At 40.1% G+C, this 18683-nt stretch overlaps 1 protein-coding gene across 1 annotated transcript in view; it reads right to left on the bottom strand.

The window, feature by feature from the left end:
- Window positions 1–444: 444 nt before the first annotated feature.
- The window catches only part of Stk4 (serine/threonine kinase 4), a 93484-nt gene continuing 75245 nt past the window's right edge, over window positions 445–18683 (bottom strand). The window contains exon 11 of the mRNA XM_047541029.1: window positions 445–4510. Coding sequence (XP_047396985.1) covers window positions 4352–4510 — 159 coding nt within the window. The 3' untranslated portion in view covers window positions 445–4351. The remainder of the gene's footprint in view (window positions 4511–18683) is intronic.

Below are 18683 nucleotides of genomic sequence, written 5' to 3' on the forward strand. Positions count from 1 at the left end.
ACAAGGTGAAGTAATCTAAAAAGACTCGGCATTGTGTCTGTCACACAGTAAGTGCTTCATAAGTGTTAATTTACTTAATCCCTCCTCTCCTTCTGGTCTTAGATTCTCAATCTGACCAACAGAGAATATCGGTCGTCAAGCATGGTGACAGTAAGGAAAGTACACTTAATATTTCGGGGAGTGAAGTGAGCCGCAGTAGTTCTCGTGTGGTTTTGTGCTTGACTGACTCCCCGGCTGCTCTGCAAGAACTTTGTTTTGTACATCTTTATATCCTTGACAACTAGCTCTGTCCCTAGCACACAGGAGGTGCCCAAAGGAAGTTACCTACCTCTCCCCCAATGCTGGATCCCAGCATCTGCACCCAACAAAGTCAGTGTCCCAAGGGTTCACAACGCCATTATGCAGGCATGTATGGAAGATGTCATTTTTAAAAAGATGACAGTCTGTGGTCCCAAGGACAGTTTATTTAAAACAAGATGTAGGAAGAAGAAAGGCGGGAAAACAATTCTAACATAAAAGCACACGGTAAGCATCTCAAATTAAAAATACAAAAATAAAACAAAAACAAAGGGGGGGGGCGGCAGTGGAGGAAACTATCTCATACATATACAAACTGCTGACCTCAACATGATTATTTACATCCAAACCTTACAAAATAGCATTTCAAGTCAGCAATTAAGCCAGTGTTATAAGTTTATATTACAAAAAATTAAAGCTACAAACTTCACATTTTAAAATTGTATATCAGCAACAGCATTTAAGCCTCTTTGTCCCCTAAGTTGGTCCAAGTGCAAGCTGGTGGAAGAGATTTTTTCCCCCCAAACACAAATAAAAATGTGAATTCCAAAGACAATGAATACCTGATGAAGACATAGACACAGTGCTTAAGAAAGATGGGGCGGGGTCCGATGAGGTGAGGAGTCTGAAGTGGGCAGGAACAATTTCCTCATAAATAAGGAGCTGCAATCTTCAGAGGCAACATGGTATGTTAGAAGGGCACAAGAGCAAGAGGCAGAGGATCTGGGCTTGAATCCTGGCTCTGCTATATTCCAGTGACATGAACGTGAGCAACAGACTTTCCCTCTCAGCCTGTTTCCTCATCTGTAGAACAAGGGACATGATACCTATCTCTCTCAAAGTTTTTAAGTTTTGGAAGATGGCTAGTCAGATTATCTATTTCTTCTTGAGTGAACTTAAGCATTTTGCATTTTTCCAGGAATCTGTCCATTTCATTTTAATTGTTGAATTTATTAGTGTAAAGTTGTTAAAAATATTCTGTAATTATCAGCCTTTTAAAAAATTTGTAGGCTATAAAGAAATGGCGCCATCTCATCCCTGACAGTCCCAGGGCTGCTGAGTTCTAAATGGCATAATACATTTCTGGCACCTGTAGGTGCTAAATAAATGTTTCTCGGATTGGAGTCTATAGTTTTGAGGAGTCAAGATTACAGCTCTTAAATTGCTTCAGCCATCAGTCCATATGTCTATTCACCCACCAACCCTCTTCTCACCCCCAGTGAGCCAAATTCTCATCCATTCAAATGATGATTGGGGACAGGGATAAACAAGAAATAAAGATAGAAATGTGTTTCAAGTGGGCTGGGGAGATAGCTCAGTTGGTAGAATGCTTGCCTCACAAGCACAAGGCCCTGAGTTCAATCCCCAGTACCGCAAAAAAAAATGTGTTTCAAATTTACTAATGGGAAACAATTTAGATATTTCTAAAGAATATGAGATATTTTAAAGATGCAATTAGGTGTAGGGCCATGGTTTTTCTGAGAGTCTCAGAGTCCCGTGAAGCTTGATTTGTAAATACTCAAGTCCACTGGAAGCGAGCTGAAGTATTCTCAACTTAGCATTCAAGGAAAAAATGACTAGGACTTGCTCCTGCTGTTTCTGTCACTAGAAAACAAACACCCCAGGAAATTACTCTGATCCAAAACATACTGACTCTGACCAATGGTGACTTTGTAGGACATGTGGGTGTCCATGTGTTACTTGAAACAAACCGTAGATCAAGGTTTATGGCCCAAGAATATTTATGAGAAAAAAAAACACTGAGCTTTCCTTTTCTGGGACTTTGTTTAGTAAAGGAAAAAACAGGCTTTCTCCTCCTGTCTAATCAACCTCAAAGTTCTTTGTTTAAAGTGGAAAAAGATTGAGGCAGAACTGTTAATTAATACAATATTTTGGTTTTTAAAACTTACTTGGCTGTCAGACTTGACTATGAGTTCAGCTGGTTTCCAACTTAAAAATGCCACTTAGAGTCTGTGCAAAACATGGTCACTTCTTTGTAATCAGACTCATGACTTTCCCTTTCCCTGTAAATATTAGTACCACAGAGTGATGCTATGAATCCTGATTCTACCACTTACTAGCTGTACTGCTAAGGGAAGGAATCTTTCTCTGCAAACCCATTTCTTCTTCTATGAAATGGAGATAAAATACTTCATCTATGGGATTACTGTGAAATTTGGAACTTAATTAATCTAGCTCAGTACCTGGCATACAACAGGTGGTCAACAAATGTAATTCCAGCAAGATCTTCAAATTGCCCTCTATTTTTCTACATCTGCCACATAGCTGCGGCACTGGCCAAGCCTTGAAGACCAACTGCCTCTTGCATTTTTTAAAACTTGCTTAAGTGCAAAGAACAGAAGCCAGTCACAGAGGAGGAACATTCTCTGCCTTTCCATTGATTCTCAGGTCCAAGGAGCAAAAGCAATTATGGAATCAAATTACAGTATCCTTAGGTGCAACTCAGTCATGGCTTCCCTGAGGGAAGAAGAAATATCAGAAGACAAAAAGATATTTGTCTTTCTCAACTGTCTTATGCTTGCTGTGTGAGTAAATGTGGCTTTGAGCCAAAGCTGCAGGACAGCTCCATGCTGTCTTTTGAAAAGCCCTCCGACCTGCTTCTGGCCCTAAGTCTGCCTCCATGGTGCTGGTCTGCTACTGGCAGATGGTGCAGAGCTCATGCACTTGCTGAGACTAAACGACGTGGCCCCTCTGAGGACTCTCTTCACATCCAGGTTACCTACCGAAGAGGCAAGGCAAGAAGAGCTAGTTTCTGTTGACATGATTTCCTTAATCAAGACTGACACAAGTCTCTTTCCTCAGGGAAGGGGCTGCTCAGTTCAGTGGCCCAGGAGAGGAGCCCTGAGTTTCAATTCCTTCTCTCACTCTAACGTGGGCTGTGATGTTGGCCATGTCACTTTCCTCTCAAAGCCTCAGTTTTCCCATCTATACAACAGTGTCAGACTAGATGATCTCTATGGTTCCATATGGCATTTTATGTGTGTGGATTAAGCCTCCTGAAGAACAAATTTTAATCTGGTATTCATTTGTCTTTTTCAGAACCCTTAACAGTAAAAGAAAAAAAAAGTCACACATTTGTGGATCATAAAAGTAATGCCCTCTATTCCTGTCTATAAGGAAGGCAGAGCAAAACATCACAGAAGTGATTTTTCACACGAACAATGAGAACTTCAAAAACCCTTTCCCTTTGTGGACTGAATACATCCCCACATTCACTAAGAATTCCGGTAGTCTTGTCCCTTCATTGGATCACGTCTCCTCTTAAGGCACTGGCAGTATCTGTGATGTGACTTTAGGCAGTTGGGAAAGTGGAGATGGATGAAAGGCGTTGAAACAGCAAAGGCCGATTTGCAAAGAAGATGCCAGGCTTCTCCTGGGACTCAAAGAACAAACACAAATCTTCAAGGCTTCCCTGGACATCACCAATAGCTCCAGAAGCCAGTGATGACTGCTCAAGGCTGCAACCATGGTGCAAGCACCATCCCAAGCCTAATTTTTAAATGCAGTCCTGCAAAGGGTCAGGCTGGCTGCTGGGAGTCAGTGATCCCCCACAGCCTCCTGGAGTCCTCTGTCCTCATGTTCCACAGTACCATAATCTTACAGAAAAGATGCAAAACTGTTCAAAACTGTACCTGTACAGAGATGCCACCACACTGAGTGGGGAATCTTTATAATTTATATATATGTGCATATTTATATGTTTTAAAAAAGTCTTCTAGAAAGAACAATCAAAAGCTATTCGGAAAAGAAAAACAAAAAGACAACATAAAACTTTCCCAGCTATAACTTAACTGGAGTCTCTGGTTTCTAGGGTTTAAAACTCTGAGTTAAAAGCGCCAATACAAATCCTTTTAAATAGTATACCTGACCAATGTAAATGCACTCATCAAGGTGGCAGGATGACCGTCGAGCAGCCCTTCCCACGGCGCACGTTCCTGAGTTCACAGAGGTGCTGTGGAGAAATGACAGAGCAGAAGTGCTGGCTAACGAACGTGAGATGAGCAATCCAGAATTCGCCTGGGTACCGCCGCACTCAGAAGTTTTGCTGCCGCCTCTTCTTAGCCTCAATGGCATCCAGGATTGGCTGCCGCTTGGACTGATACTTTTGCCGGATCTCTTCAATCTCCTGCTCCATCATGGGATCAAGGGCCAAGAGCCTCTTCTGAAGGTCCTCCACTGTCCAAGTCTTAAGCTAGAAGAGAAGTGAAGAATATTGTCATGACAAAGCCTAGGCCCATGGCAGGATGGCAGAGAAGGTTGGCATTCCCAGAAGAAAGGGAGATAGGAGGAGAATACTATACTGTAGTATAAGGTACTGGTGGCTGGACAGTGACAATTGATTCCAATGAATGGCACGCCACAAAGCCGTTCTGGGACAATTTATCCCTGGAAAAGCATTTAGTACTAATCTTTTATACTTAATGTGTCCTGACCAGGAACTCAGTGAATGGTACTTTCATCTTCTCTATCCTTTAAATTAGTAAAATGTACATTTGCCTTGTTAGGGCATTAAAATTATAGAAACTTGCTGTTACTGTTGTGTGAAATAATGGCTGCATCCCAGTTGCTGCTTCCGCGAGAGGAGCACCTGGACGGTGCCTGTCTCTCTTGGTCCACGCCCGAGGATGGTGCTGACCTAGGTGGGATGCTCTTCCCACACCTCTGCCTTCCCACAGTGTCTTGGCACCGCATGCTAATCACCACTCACATTTATTGGGGGCTAAGTAGATGCCAGGGACGCTTCTAAGTGCTACATATAGATCATCTACACAGGACTCTTGAGCATACAGAAGACTGTCTTTGGGTGAGGGGTTAGAAAAAACCCGAAACTTTTGAGATCAAGTTTCCATCTAAAGGAATAAAAAGACTTGATATATAAATTAATAATGGCCAGCACTTTTATATTGCTTTCTATGTGCCAGACACCAAGCACTTCACATGCACTGATTCATTTAACCCTTGTAACAAATGATATGCGAACATTATTATCCCATGTTACAGATGAATAAGCCAAGGAAAAGGGTGGCTAAGGGTCCTGCCCAACATCTCCCAGCTAGTAAGTGGCAAGGTCAAGATTCAAACCCAAGCAGTGTGGCTCCAGAGTTCATGCTCCTAACCAGTGCCTGCAGGTCTTACAACTCAACCTGTGTTTAGAACATGGCTCTTCCTCTTGCAAATGCCACAAGACTTTATCTTTAGGCCTTCCTCAGCTACAGAAGGGGGACATGATGCCTTGTCATGTGTAGAGTGAGGAATTAAGTGAGATGTGCTGCCATGTGTGCGGAGTGCTGACTGACTCCCAGCAAGGCTGCAGGGGTGCGGATGAATGCCCACATTATCCACAGTGGGTGGTGATACTTCATTCTGTTGCTCATGACTTGGTTTAATAGGTACAGTGTTTCCAGAACTCAAAGGCTCACCCAAGTCTCACAAGAGATCTGTTGTGCTCACATTTATAAAAATCATCATCTCCCTCGCCCCTTCCTGAGGCCTCAACAGGAAAGTATTACAGAAGGTGGGTGAAGGAGGCCCTTTCTGCCCAGCCTTCCTTATGGGGTGGGGTGTGAATGAGTGTTACAGTGGCCTCCCTAGAAATGGTATAGTGTGACCTGTCACCACAGGAATTTTCCTTGGCCAACTTCGGGGAGGTTGTCTGAGAAGTGAGAAAAGCTAACAGTTAAGGACGAAAGATTCTTTATAATGTGAGAATGGAAAGATTTTAGAATATGTGGAAATGCTGGAAAGTTGAGCTGAAAAAGAAAAAAAATACAGTTTTCTTTCCAGTCTGTGGTTTTATACCACCTTGGAGGTTGATGTTCTTGGTCCACGATACCCCAAAGAGTGATGCTTGCCTTACCTTTTAGATCTTCGCCACCTTCTGCAAAGAGAGAAGATGCCAAACCTGATACTCAATGTTACTAGTAGCTAAGAACTTAATCTTTAGAATCACAGATCCTCAATCTGTACTGGCTGTGTAACCCCGAAGAAGTAAGTTTGCCTCTTGAGCCTCAGTCTTCTCTGGAAAACAGACAATCCTAATTCTGCATCCTTGGACTGTAGTGAGACTTAGATGAGATAAAGGGCATAGCATTCTTAGCTCAGAACTTCCTACAGTGTGTTTGGCAAATAGCAAGAATTCCATAAATTGTGGTTATCACTGTTGTTATTACTGTAATTAATTTATTATTGGAAAGTTTTTAATTAATCTTTCATGACAAACTGTTCCTAAAACCTCTGATTCAAGCATAATCAACCAAGTGAAAAAGAAAACATTCTACTTTATTTTGTGCTAACAATGCCTAAGGGGGACTGAGGTTGTGGCTCAGTGGTAGAGTACTTGCCTCACATGTGTGAGGCACTGGGTTCAAGTCTCAGCACCACATATAAATAAATGAACGAAATAAAGGCCTACCAACAACTGAAAATAAGTAAATTAATTAATTAAAAAAAACAATGCCTAAGGGCTAGTACCTTCCCACAACATCCATTAATTCCCGTATGGTTTAACAAAATATTTTTCATCCATCCATATATCAAATGTTCACTTAATTCTTAGAATGGGCCAGGCACTGTTCCAGGCACATAGGACACTGCAGTGAAACAAAACGGAAGAAAATGCAAAGATCGCTGCCTGTGTGAAGCGTATGCTCCAGTGAGGGGAGACAAAATAAATAAACATAGTAAATCAGCAAATTATTCTCACCCTAGAATGTGATTTTGCTTTGGAAAAAGACAAAACAAACAGTGAAGGAAGCGGGGCTGGGAACTGAGACCGACTGCCTTTCATCCATCACAGGATGAAAGGTAAAGAGTGAAACTGCACTGGCATTCCAACTTGCCCTGCAAGCCCCCCGTGCCCACAGGCCTGCTTCCCCTCTATAAGAGTCTGTGTTTCTCACATATTATTTATGGATCGTCTGTCCAGAATCGTTAGTTAGAAACACAAAGTCCTGGGCACCAAACAAGCCTGGGACACCAACTTAATTGGATTCCCTGGGAGGTGAGGTATAAGACTACATTTTAAAGATGTTACTCAGGTGTTTCTAATAAATCCTCAAATTTGATAAGCATGATTCTACCTCCTCTTTCTTATTATTCTTTTAGCAAAATCCTCATAAACTAATTGCTGATTGTCTCTGGTCAAAGGCTTCTAGGTTTCTAATTTCTAGGTAGTTTTGATGTCCTTGATGCTAATCAGGGGGCAACACCTTTGCTCCATGTCACCTACTCTTCAGCTCTAATTTACAGCTGCCCTAAGGCCCTTGGGGCTTAAGTTACACCTGACCTTTTTGAACATTGAGCCAGGCACTGCTGATGACTTGGTCACACCATTTAGATATGGATTTTTCTGAAAAACAAGCTCAGACAATGATTTTATGGCACCAAATGTAGCATTTCACCTTCCCAGTCCTTGGTGACATAAATAAATTTCATGTAGCTACCTTGCAAGCTGTAGTTCTAGTTTTTCTATAGCCAGCATCCTAAAAGAACAAATTCTCTTCCTACCAGTCATGTAGGAAGCTTGAGCTATTTTCACTAGGTGAGGGAATTCACAATTTAGCATCCCTTAGGATTTAAACATCCTCTCTATGCAATAGCCCCCACATTCATGATTCTAGCCCAGAGTTCTCCTCCAACCCCAGACACGTGTTCAGATCAGAATGCTCAGAGTACCTCAGTTCCTAGTATCTCATGGAAATATACAACGTACATGCAAGACAAAACTCTTTAGTCCCAACTCTCCCTCATCTCCAGATTTTTTTTTTGGTGGTGGCGGGGATGGAAGACAGGGTCTCATGCATGCTAGGCAAGGGCTCTTCAGCTGACCTACACTCCCAGGCCACCCCCAAACTTCTCTCTACTTCCTAGTCTTCCCCACGTCAGGTACTGCCATCTTCTCAGGTGCTCAAAACCATTTCTGATCCTTCCCTTTCCCTTACCACCCTCCTGCCCACAACCAAGCTTCAGCAGCCCTTTCCATCTCATCTCTGAAATACTAATACAACTCAAACCCAACCATGTTTTCTGTCCCCATCTCTAGCCCTTCAGTCCAAGCCACCTTCACCTCCCAGCAACAAACACCTACCTTTACCAAAGCCAAGGGCTACAAAGGTCTGGCACCTCTGGTCCCCACTGTTCCTCTGACATCCTTATCTGCCCCTCTCCCCTTTGCTTAGGTCCTCTAGCCACACCTTTTACAGCCTCAATGGCCTAGAGCTGACCCTTTTGCTTGGCTGGCTCCTGCTCCACTCTTTATCCTTTAGGTTTTGGCTCAGACAGTAGCTCCTCAGGGGTCACGAGTAAGCCTCTTCTCATTGTCTTATCTGGAAAGGTTGCCTCCTCTGTTTATTTCCTTCAAAACAATCATACATCTTGTAATCATTTTTATTTATTTTACTTGTTTCTCTTACTAAAATGTAAGTTCTATGAGGGGAAAAGAATGACCTTATCTCTTATTAACTATGTTTATTATTAGACATAATACTGGTTTCAAGGAGTGGATGAATAAAATTCCTTTCATTTCTAGTCAAACAATTATGAGACCCACTGACAGCCGTGGAGCAGGCTTACACTGAGCACCGCCACGCCCAGTGCGGCAGTGGGCAAGGTGCTGAGAGGACTCAGTGTACCACAGGCGGGACATTTCTGTTCTTCAGGAGCCTTAAAAGTGATCCCTTCAGCACTCTTTTGGAATCAAAGAAAACTTCTGCTCACTTAACTAACCCTTCTGGTGTTAGTTAACCCTTTTGTACTGGTGATGGTGACCAGGTCTCCAGTCCTGGGGCAGTCATTTCTAAAGGGTGTGCCAGTTTAATTTCTTACTCAGGAAAGAACTTCAAAAGAGATACACCCTGGAAAGAATGAGACAATAAAAAGAATGAGAGACATGGTTCTTCTAGACGAGACACAATGAAAGGTCACCCCAGCGCCACAGGGTCACTGCTGAAGGTGCTATGCTGAAGAGAACAGACCACGCGCAGGCTTTTCTGGCACCTTCCTCGGAGAGGTCACGTTCCAGAGGGAGAAGCTAAAATGAGCCTTTTCATCCTAGGTATTTACAATTTCCAGACCACCTATAGACTAACCAACAGGAGTCCTAGCGGCGTGGGAAAGGGTGGGCTCCGAGTGTGACAGGCAGCGCTGGTGTTCTAGGCAAGTGCTCCCTGCTGCCTAATAAACACAGAGCTCTTCACCTGTCGCTGCCTTTACAGTCAATGTCTCATGTCTGCGAAAGCCACGTCTGTGGCCTGAGCAGGTGCAGACAGCAAATGTGCATGCAGAAGAGGTGTATCCGAAAAGATGTGGTCTCTGGAAACGTGCTGTATCTTAAAGCAGACAGTTACTTTAGTCTAGAATTCAGTCTCACCCTCACTTTAGCAGGATACAACGCTGACTTACCACTTACACATACACATGGAAGAAATGTTAATGACTTCAGCAGTGGCCACGAGTTAGGCACTGAATTAAGTGGCTTGTCTGCATTATTTCATTTCATGTTTCTGTAAGGGGGGTACTAGGATCACCTTTTACAAATGAGGTCAGTGAGGATAAGAGTGGGCAAATAACTGGCCCAAAGTGATTCAACAAGTAACTGGAACAGACCTGAAGGGTTCTGGAAATGAGGTTAGTGAAAAAATGTAGAAGGCTGGCAGAATTGTGAACTTACATTAAACATGTTACGTGGCCCTCACATTAAAAAAATGTTGCCACTAGTAATGATGGGTGACTTTAGGCAAGTCATTTGACCTCTCTGGAATTTAGTTTCCTCATCTGTAAAACGGTATGCTGCCTACTTTGCTGCCTTTCTTCTTATAAAAATACCAAAGTTCCTTTGATATGAACAGCATGCCTCTGATGTGCAGTCACTCAATTCAAGGTGGCTGAACATTCAAATCAAAACCAACCATTTTACTGGCAACTACACTAGTCCAGGAACACTGCTAGGCAACATAAAAAGCAAGATCCTTACCAGAGAAGCGCTATGCTAGAGAGGCAAGAGCATTGGATTTGAGTGTTGCCTTTTTAGATGGATGCCACTGGGAAAGTCATCTAGTATGTGCCTCAGTTTCCTCATTTTTTATAGAGGACAACAGTATTTGTCCCACAAGGGAAGCTATGCAGATTAGAGGAACTGGTAAATTACATACCACAGAGCTGGATGCACACCAGAAAGGAAGTGGATAGATGGGAGCTACCACCTTAAATCTTCTTTTAGAAAATGGAGGATGTAATATAAACAGTGACTGTCATTGCTCTAAGATGAGCTCAGTAAAAATATGGTGTAGGACACAGACCACACACAGAGAGGTGTCTCCAGTGAACTCTGTGTAAGAAACCCCAAATCAGATCAATCTGGCTTATTTCCTCTGGGCCAGACCACAGCAAAATCTTCAGATCCCAGAATCAGGAGTACTAAAGAAGCTGATGGAAACTGATTTTTTTCACGAATAGCCTTAAGCAACCCTGAAATTCCGAATCACACCATGTCAATGTCGTTGCATGACTTGCCCAGAGACCAACTCAGGAGCACTGGCTGATGTTTCATCATAAGAGATAATTCCTAGGAATCACACTGACAATTAACCTATCTTCAATCAGCAGACCAAGCTAAACTAAACACGTGAGAATGTATAGCACAGCTTCATCCTCCCTTGGCAACAAGCCCCACAGTGAACAAACAGGTCTGGTCCACAACCAGGGTACAGGGTTTAGACCTATTTCACAGTTCTGTTACTCTACTGAGATAAACTCACCACAGAAGTCCACTGTGCAAAGGGTGTTTGAGATGTCCCTAAAACTGTCCAGGAGAAACTTGCTGAAGTTTTTAAGGACAAACTTAAATTTCATACATACCATTTTTGGCTCTGGTGTTACAAGCAAGATTTCTCAAACACATTATCCTTTCTGGATGGGTAAGTCAGACCAATCCCCTGTCACAGGTGATGCTTTATTATGGCTAAGAATGAGGAAACAATACACCCTTGGAATTTAGTATCACAATAGGGAAGCCTCATAGAATCTAAAAAGTCAAATGAAGGCACCAGAATGTCATTCCATACCCTCCACACCAGCCACTGGAAAGCTGGGTCAAAGTGCAATAGAGAAGCATATGAACATCAGCCAAAGGCATCTAGGCATTGATTTAGTTCCACCAAACATATATGCCCTGTCTTGATGAACTTGGCTCTACAGGAGCAAGAGAGGTAACTCTAGCAAGATGACATTCTCCGGTGATGCAGTAATTTCTCATGGGAAGAGAAGACAGTCAAGCAGAGAATCAAGGATGCTGAGAATTAAATCAAAATTTGTGTGCACCACACATACCACACCATCAATTTCAATTTCAAAAGAATTTTTTCCTTATTAAATGAATTTGTGAGAATTTTTTTTAATTTGTGAGAATTTTAATGATAGATTTCCTTTGATTCAAATTATAGTCATGCCAAATTATGCTTTCATCAGTCCCCCATGAGTCTTTTTAATGCTTCTCCAATAGGAAAAGTACCAAAACTATTATCAGTTAATGACTATTTCAATCCCATTTTGAGTTTACAATCACTTTGAATCAACACTTGGAATTCCTGTTATCATAATTCTAAACCAAAGAAAACATGACTGCATGAATACAAAATATTTACCTAGAAGACTGGAATGACATACAGATCATAAGCCTAAGTAAAACAAGGAAATATGACTATGTAATGGCAAGAACTCTGACATGGGTCTCTTAAAAGACTGGGCTCAAACAATGGGAAGACCATGTTCACAGAGCCTCAAACACCTACCCGAGGTGCAGTATTATACCATGTTAGGGGAAAGGGGGAAGCGGGTACAGTTGTTTAAATGGCAGAAATAAAAACATAAGAAGTTTTTTTCTTTAAATAATGGGGTTTTGCTATAGTATAAAGCATATTACTTGCATACTGTTATCTGTGGTTATCTAAAAATCATTCTTAAATTTACATGACAAAATTAATTTTTGAAGTAGTACTTCCACATGCTAGAATTTACTCCAACTCTGTTCTGGGATGAACTTATTTTGAAAATCACAATGCACCTCTTTTGTCTTATTTTTGTTCTGTGAGTTTTATAAAAGCCTTTGACCAAAAGTAGTATGTTTTGACCAAACCCAGATATTTTCCTATGACCTTGACTCCAGAGTAAGAACCTATCAGGGACTTTCATACCTGCAAAGACAAAAGAAAAATGGATCCCTGTCATGGTTTAATGTCCCTCCAAGATTCAGGTGAACGTAACTGGTGTTGTGATGGGATTCTGAGGGGAGTCCCGAGAGCCCTGCCCTCAAGAACCGATTCATGCTGTCACCATGGGACTGAGCTCTTGATGAAAAGGATGCATTCAGTCTGATTTTCTTTTTGTCTTGTGTGAGTGCTAACCTGCCCTTCTATCAGGTTATGACAGAGTGTGAAGGCTCTTGGTAGAGCTGGTGGCATGCTCTTAGATTTTCCAGCCTTCACAACCATGAGCCAAATAAATCTATGACTTTACAAATTATCCAGTTACTCTGTTACTGAAGCAGAAGATGGACTATGACTATTCCCCAAGGCCTTGCATTGCTAAGCATCTATAAAATGCAAGAGATGCAGCCAGAGTCCGCTCCCCTGTGCTAGGCCTGGAGTGGGTAAGGGGACAGAGAAATGTGAGTGAACGGGGTGGGGATGGAACAAAAAGCATAAGGTAGACTCCCTTCATGCTAGAAGTGGAGAGAAGGAGGGCAGTAAAATCATGAAGACAAGCTAGAGCCTAAAGTGTCATTTACTGGGGCGATGACGGTAAACAGCCAGTAATTAAATGCACTGCTCCAGATGCTGCACTCGGCACAATCCATACATGATCTCACGTAACCCTCAAAACATCCTCATTCCCCTGTTACAGAGACGGGAAACAGGGCTAGAGAAATGCGGGAATCTGCCCATGGTCTGTTTGTAAGTAAATGAGGCAGGGTATGAGTCCCAGTGGCTCTTTCTGCAAAGTCCAACCAAATCCATGACAAAGCAACACATGCTACAGGAACTGAGAGAAGGGAGAGTCCTTATGGTCACAGTCTCTGAGAGAAGGACCTTATACTTTTTTTAACTTTATTTTTTATATTTATTGTAGTTCCTTTAATTCAGGAAATGGTCTGAATTTTAGTGTTTTTAAAAAATAAATGCAAATTTTGTTATTTTAGTAACTATCACACTTGAGACACAGACAACTAATAAAACCAGGTTAAGGAAATGAAAAAAACCAGTGAACCCATTTAAATGCCAGTATTACGAATACATCTATTCAAAACTCTCTCAGGTCCATGTTTTCTTCACGCTGCCATGCTTCTCCTGGGTAACTGTGTTCTGTTAGGGGAATGCCCACCCGACCCTCCAGCCCAGCTCAGACTTCAACTCCTCTCTCAACCCTCACGCCTTTGCCTTTGCAAAAAGTGGGTGCTATGAGAATACAGAGTACATCTAATATATTCTCAGAGAAACAGACCAGCAAAAGTGTTTCCAACAAATATTTAAAAAGAAATGTATCCTAATCTAAGTCTTTACTGAAAAACGAGTCTTTTTACTGTGTTCCCCCAAGCACTAGGAAGACACTGGGCTTTTCAGAAGCTTTGAAAGTATGTAACTGATACACAAGCCTAAGTTCATTAAATAAGCAAATGTCAATTACTCAAAACTGACCAATGCATTCCAAAATGAGAATGAACAACTCATCCAGTAACCTGAAAGTAATTAAGTTACAAGAAAAAAATGAACATAAAATTCACTCTAGTCCTATTTGCTTATGACTGCTCTTAAAGAAAAATTCTATTTTAAGAGTAGTTCTAAACTGGTGTATAAATTTCACACTTAAGGAAGCCAAACTGTGAGAGGAAAACCTTCAGGAAGTTAGTTAACACACATTAAACCTCTTAGAATAACTGCCTAAAGAGGGTAGAAAACAAGAAGAGAGCAGAACGTGATGCTCCTGGTATTTGGAAACACTAAACAGAGAAATCAAAAGTCTCATCATTTGTAGGGATATTAATCTTTCAAAAGATATGAAAACCTAAAACACCAAGCGCACCAAGCTGCTGTTTTAATGTAACTTAATAATTTAGGAAAAGAGCTGGCTAATCACGTAAGAATCCCTGCAAGCTTCGTGCCTCTGTACACTCTCTTGGGCTGGAAATTTCCAAGAGACCAGAAAGGTCAGGCTGCTTCTCTTACTTCCTGCCAAGTAACAGAAGCCCAAAGAGCCCCAAGCAAAATCTGAAAGCTAAAATACAAATTGATTTCACTTTATTTAATAGCTATAGTCTTAGAAGGTATCTTCAAAATAAATACCAGCCAACTTTAAATAAACTACAAGAACAAAAGGTTTATAGAAGACTAGTCAAGAATGTAAATAAAAACTTAAGTTATTTTATAGTGCTGAAGTTTTACAATTTTGGCTATCTTAAACTGGGTAAACTTGCATGTAAGTAACACTTTCTGTAAAGTATATAAAACTCTATAAGCTCTACAGTAGGTTCGGAACTCCCATGTAACCAAGAGTCAGAGATTCATAACCTAAATATGTCCCCTCCTTAAAAAAAAAAAAAAAAAAATCCTTTGGGGTGGGGATGGGGGTAGTGCAGAATTCTGCAATAAAAGCGAACAAGTTTTCTGCAAGGCAGGTCAGTGATCATAAAGTCTTGGGGCCAAACTCCTGTAGTGTCGAAAACATAAATTAGGACTAGATAGACGGTGTTTGTGTGTATATATACGATTTTCAGTCCTACCAGAAAAACCCAACTTTTACATATGAATTTTTACATTTTTTCTTTGATTTTTCTTGTTTTAGAGTGTTTGAAAAAGACTTTTTAAAAATTCTTATTCTACAAAAGCATTAATCTGCTATCCCTTAGATATTTTGGCATAGTTCTTTATTCTTTTCCAAATGTTTAATTGATATAATCAAATGTGACTTAATTTATGCCATGGTAATACTTTTCAAATGTGCATAAATACACAAACCAAAAAAAAATTCTTTATAAAGAATGTGTCCTAGTTTTTCAGTACAGAAAGTATGCTCATCATATTTCTAGCAGTAAATTCATCTAGGCTCAAGGTCAAAAACATTTAGCTTCTCTGGTGCAAACCCATTCTTTAAAATGTGCATCCCAAATGTTTTCTAAAATGGGCAAGCATTTTAAAGAAAGAAACTGCCTCTCATCTGCGGTCTGGCTTACAAATTGGAATCTACAATAAATAGGAGAGCGGGGAAAAGTGACAATACCCTGCTTTATATATATCACAGATAGGTCCTGCGGGAAGGTAAAATTCATGATTAATATAATATTCATGTGTCTATAAACCTATTCTTTGTTACCTGAAGTTGTAAGTTCTAATTTTTGTAAATTCTTTTCCTTTCTATCTGCATATATATAAAGTTATTACTATTTATGACAATAGCATTTCTTTGTTAAAAGAACAGGAAGAGTGTACCAGTTACTAGTTTACTGCCTCTGAGTGTCCAGTATCCCCTTCTGTATGTGCTCTGGGGCATCCTTTTCTTATAGGAAATACTTCTTTATATGAACATCCCCTGTTTAACCAACTCTGGTTTCTACCTCCTGAACAAATCCAGACTCCCACAGGGAGGAAGGGTATAAGTGAACACACATGAGCACATGCTTCCTCAGCAATGAAAAGACTTCTAAAATGCCAAACCCCAAATAAAAATTAAGTTTGAAAAATGCCAAGATTAATTTTAAATCACAATAGTCTAATATGTATATTTACAGTTCTGGCACAGAATTAAAGTACTATCATTTTCTCCCACTGAAAATAAGTGGTGAAAAGACAAATTCTGGTAGAGTCATAGAATTAAAGTTACTCATCAATAAAAATGAACAAACTCCAAGTGTGTGCAAAAACACAAATGAATCTCAAAACAATGAAATAAAAGAACACAAAAGGTTATAGACAATATGATTTCATTCATATGACATCTTAGGACAAAACTAGTGATAAAAACAGGCACAAAGGAACTTTTCGGGATGACAAAAATGTTCTAATATTTGATTATGGTGGTATTTACAAAACAGTATATCTCTGTCAAAACTTACCAAACTGTATACTTAAATGGAACAAATTTCATGATATAAATTAAACTTCAATGAATCTGACTTTAACAACAAAAAAATCCCTCCATTATAAAAAACTGTGGATGATAGTTAAAGTATTATTAAAAGGAATTTTATAGCCTTAAATGCACATATGAGAAGCTGAAAATGAATAAGCTCAATTGTTCAGTGAAGAAAATAATCAGAATAAACTCATAAAAAGTAGAAAGAAATGCTACAAGATAAAAACATAATGAATTCAAAAGCTAATGCTCAATACTAAGGACTGACAAAACCAAAAGCTGATTTTAGCTTAAAAAAATTGTAAAACCTTTGGTAAGTCTGACTTAAACAAAAAAGAATAATAAATACTAGAAATGAAAAGCAAAATAGATATGGCAATTTTATTTTATTTTTGCAGTGCTAGGGATTGAACCCAGGGCCTTGTATACACTATGTAAGGATTCTATCACTGAGCCATATAACATCTCTTACACCAGATACTGTACATTTTAAAGTCTAAAACTATATGCCAATACATATTAAAAACTTAAAAAAAAATACTTATTAAATACTTATTAAAAATAAGTATTTAATACTTATTAAATACAATACTTATTAAAAAACTTAGATGAAATCAAAATTCCTATGGGGGATTGAAACCTAGATTAATCTAGAATGAAACTAAACAAGACCAAGAACTAAGAAATCTGGACTATAAGAACAAAATGAACTAAATTACTAAAAACATGTATTCAAATGACAGAGCCATAGGGGAACGAAACAATCTCAAAACAGAGAGACAAACGTGATAGTATTGAGCAAGGTGTTTTCCCTAGAAGGAAATAGTTAACTCCCAACTTCCAGTTCTGACAACATGGCCAAATACTGAGATTAACTCCCGAAATTTCCTCCTGTGAGAGAGTGGGCTGCTGGGGTCCAGACACTGTGTGCACCCCCAGCCCTAGCCCTTCTCATGATGTTAACTAACACTGTTATTCTCAGTGATCAGGTAAAATGACCACCAGGGTAGTCCTACAGAGAGGAAAAAGAATTATAAAGACAGGACTAAAGAGAAGCACAAGCCCTGCCAGAATTGCCCTGTAAGAGGGAAGGACTCAAGAGCTTTGCTGTATGGTGATTAGGAATGATAACAAGAACAATAATAAAAGAATTATATTTAATATTTATTAAATATTCATTATAGCTGGTCATATATGAAGTGTTTCACATGTATTAATTTCATTTTCTCTTTACCAGATCTTACAGCTAAAATTATTAATCTGATTCTACAGATGAGGAATTTCAGGTTTGAAGAATTACATAATCCAATTCATCTGAGGTTACACAGCACATGGTAGAGACAAAAATGGAATCTGTTTCTGAGTCTGGAGTCTGCATTTTTAACGAGACATCACCCAACATCTACTACGTGGTGCTTTCACACTCATGATCTTAGCTAAATAGAAGATGAAGTGCAAAGACACCAACAAAACCCATATGCTGAGCAGCACAAGGATGGCAAATTTTACTCAAGCTTCGTTACCATAATGCTAAGTGTAGGGGCAAGAGATTGTGACTTTCTCCATCTGTACAAATGGAAAATTGAGCTAATTTCAGCTAACCTGTAAAGTTTGTGAGAAATAATCAAAATTTCATAGGCAAAAGTGCTTGCAAATTTTGGCTACAGTTTTGAAATGCTGTTATCTTCAGACAGAAATTTTGAGCAGTGATATGGACTAATTCCTAGCTTATGGAATTCTGCCTCTTCTCAGAAAGGATCAGAGGTTGTCAAGAAAACACTGCATGATGCCTATTGGAAATGTGGCAGGAGTTGGAACACATGTCCCTTAAAGCCCCTTTTAATCCTTAAAGCCTCTCATTCTCTGACTGATACAGTGTTGGACCAGTATTGCTAACTGAGGGGGACAATGGCTTCTAGGGATTCAAGACATACGCCCATTTGTTACCTGTGCTTCCCATGAAGCCACATGGAAGTGACTGTGGAACAGGCTTTCCTCAGACCCAAGGTGCCAAGATAATTGTTTGTGGTTCTTAGGATCCATTTCTGAGCCAGTCTGGACTCAGCCTCTGGCTAACTATGTATTAAAAAATAAAAATTATCCTGTATTTCAACATCAGAGAATATGGCATTAAGAACAAACTTTAAAGGAGATGGTTGCCAAGTATCTGCAGATCAGGCAGTCTCAGAATCAAACCAAGGAAGTGAAAAACATTGTCAACTCATACAGATCCATATTGTTTCAAG

The sequence above is a fragment of the Sciurus carolinensis genome, chromosome 2, assembly GCF_902686445.1.
Source record: "Sciurus carolinensis chromosome 2, mSciCar1.2, whole genome shotgun sequence".
Lineage (NCBI taxonomy): Eukaryota > Metazoa > Chordata > Mammalia > Rodentia > Sciuridae > Sciurus > Sciurus carolinensis.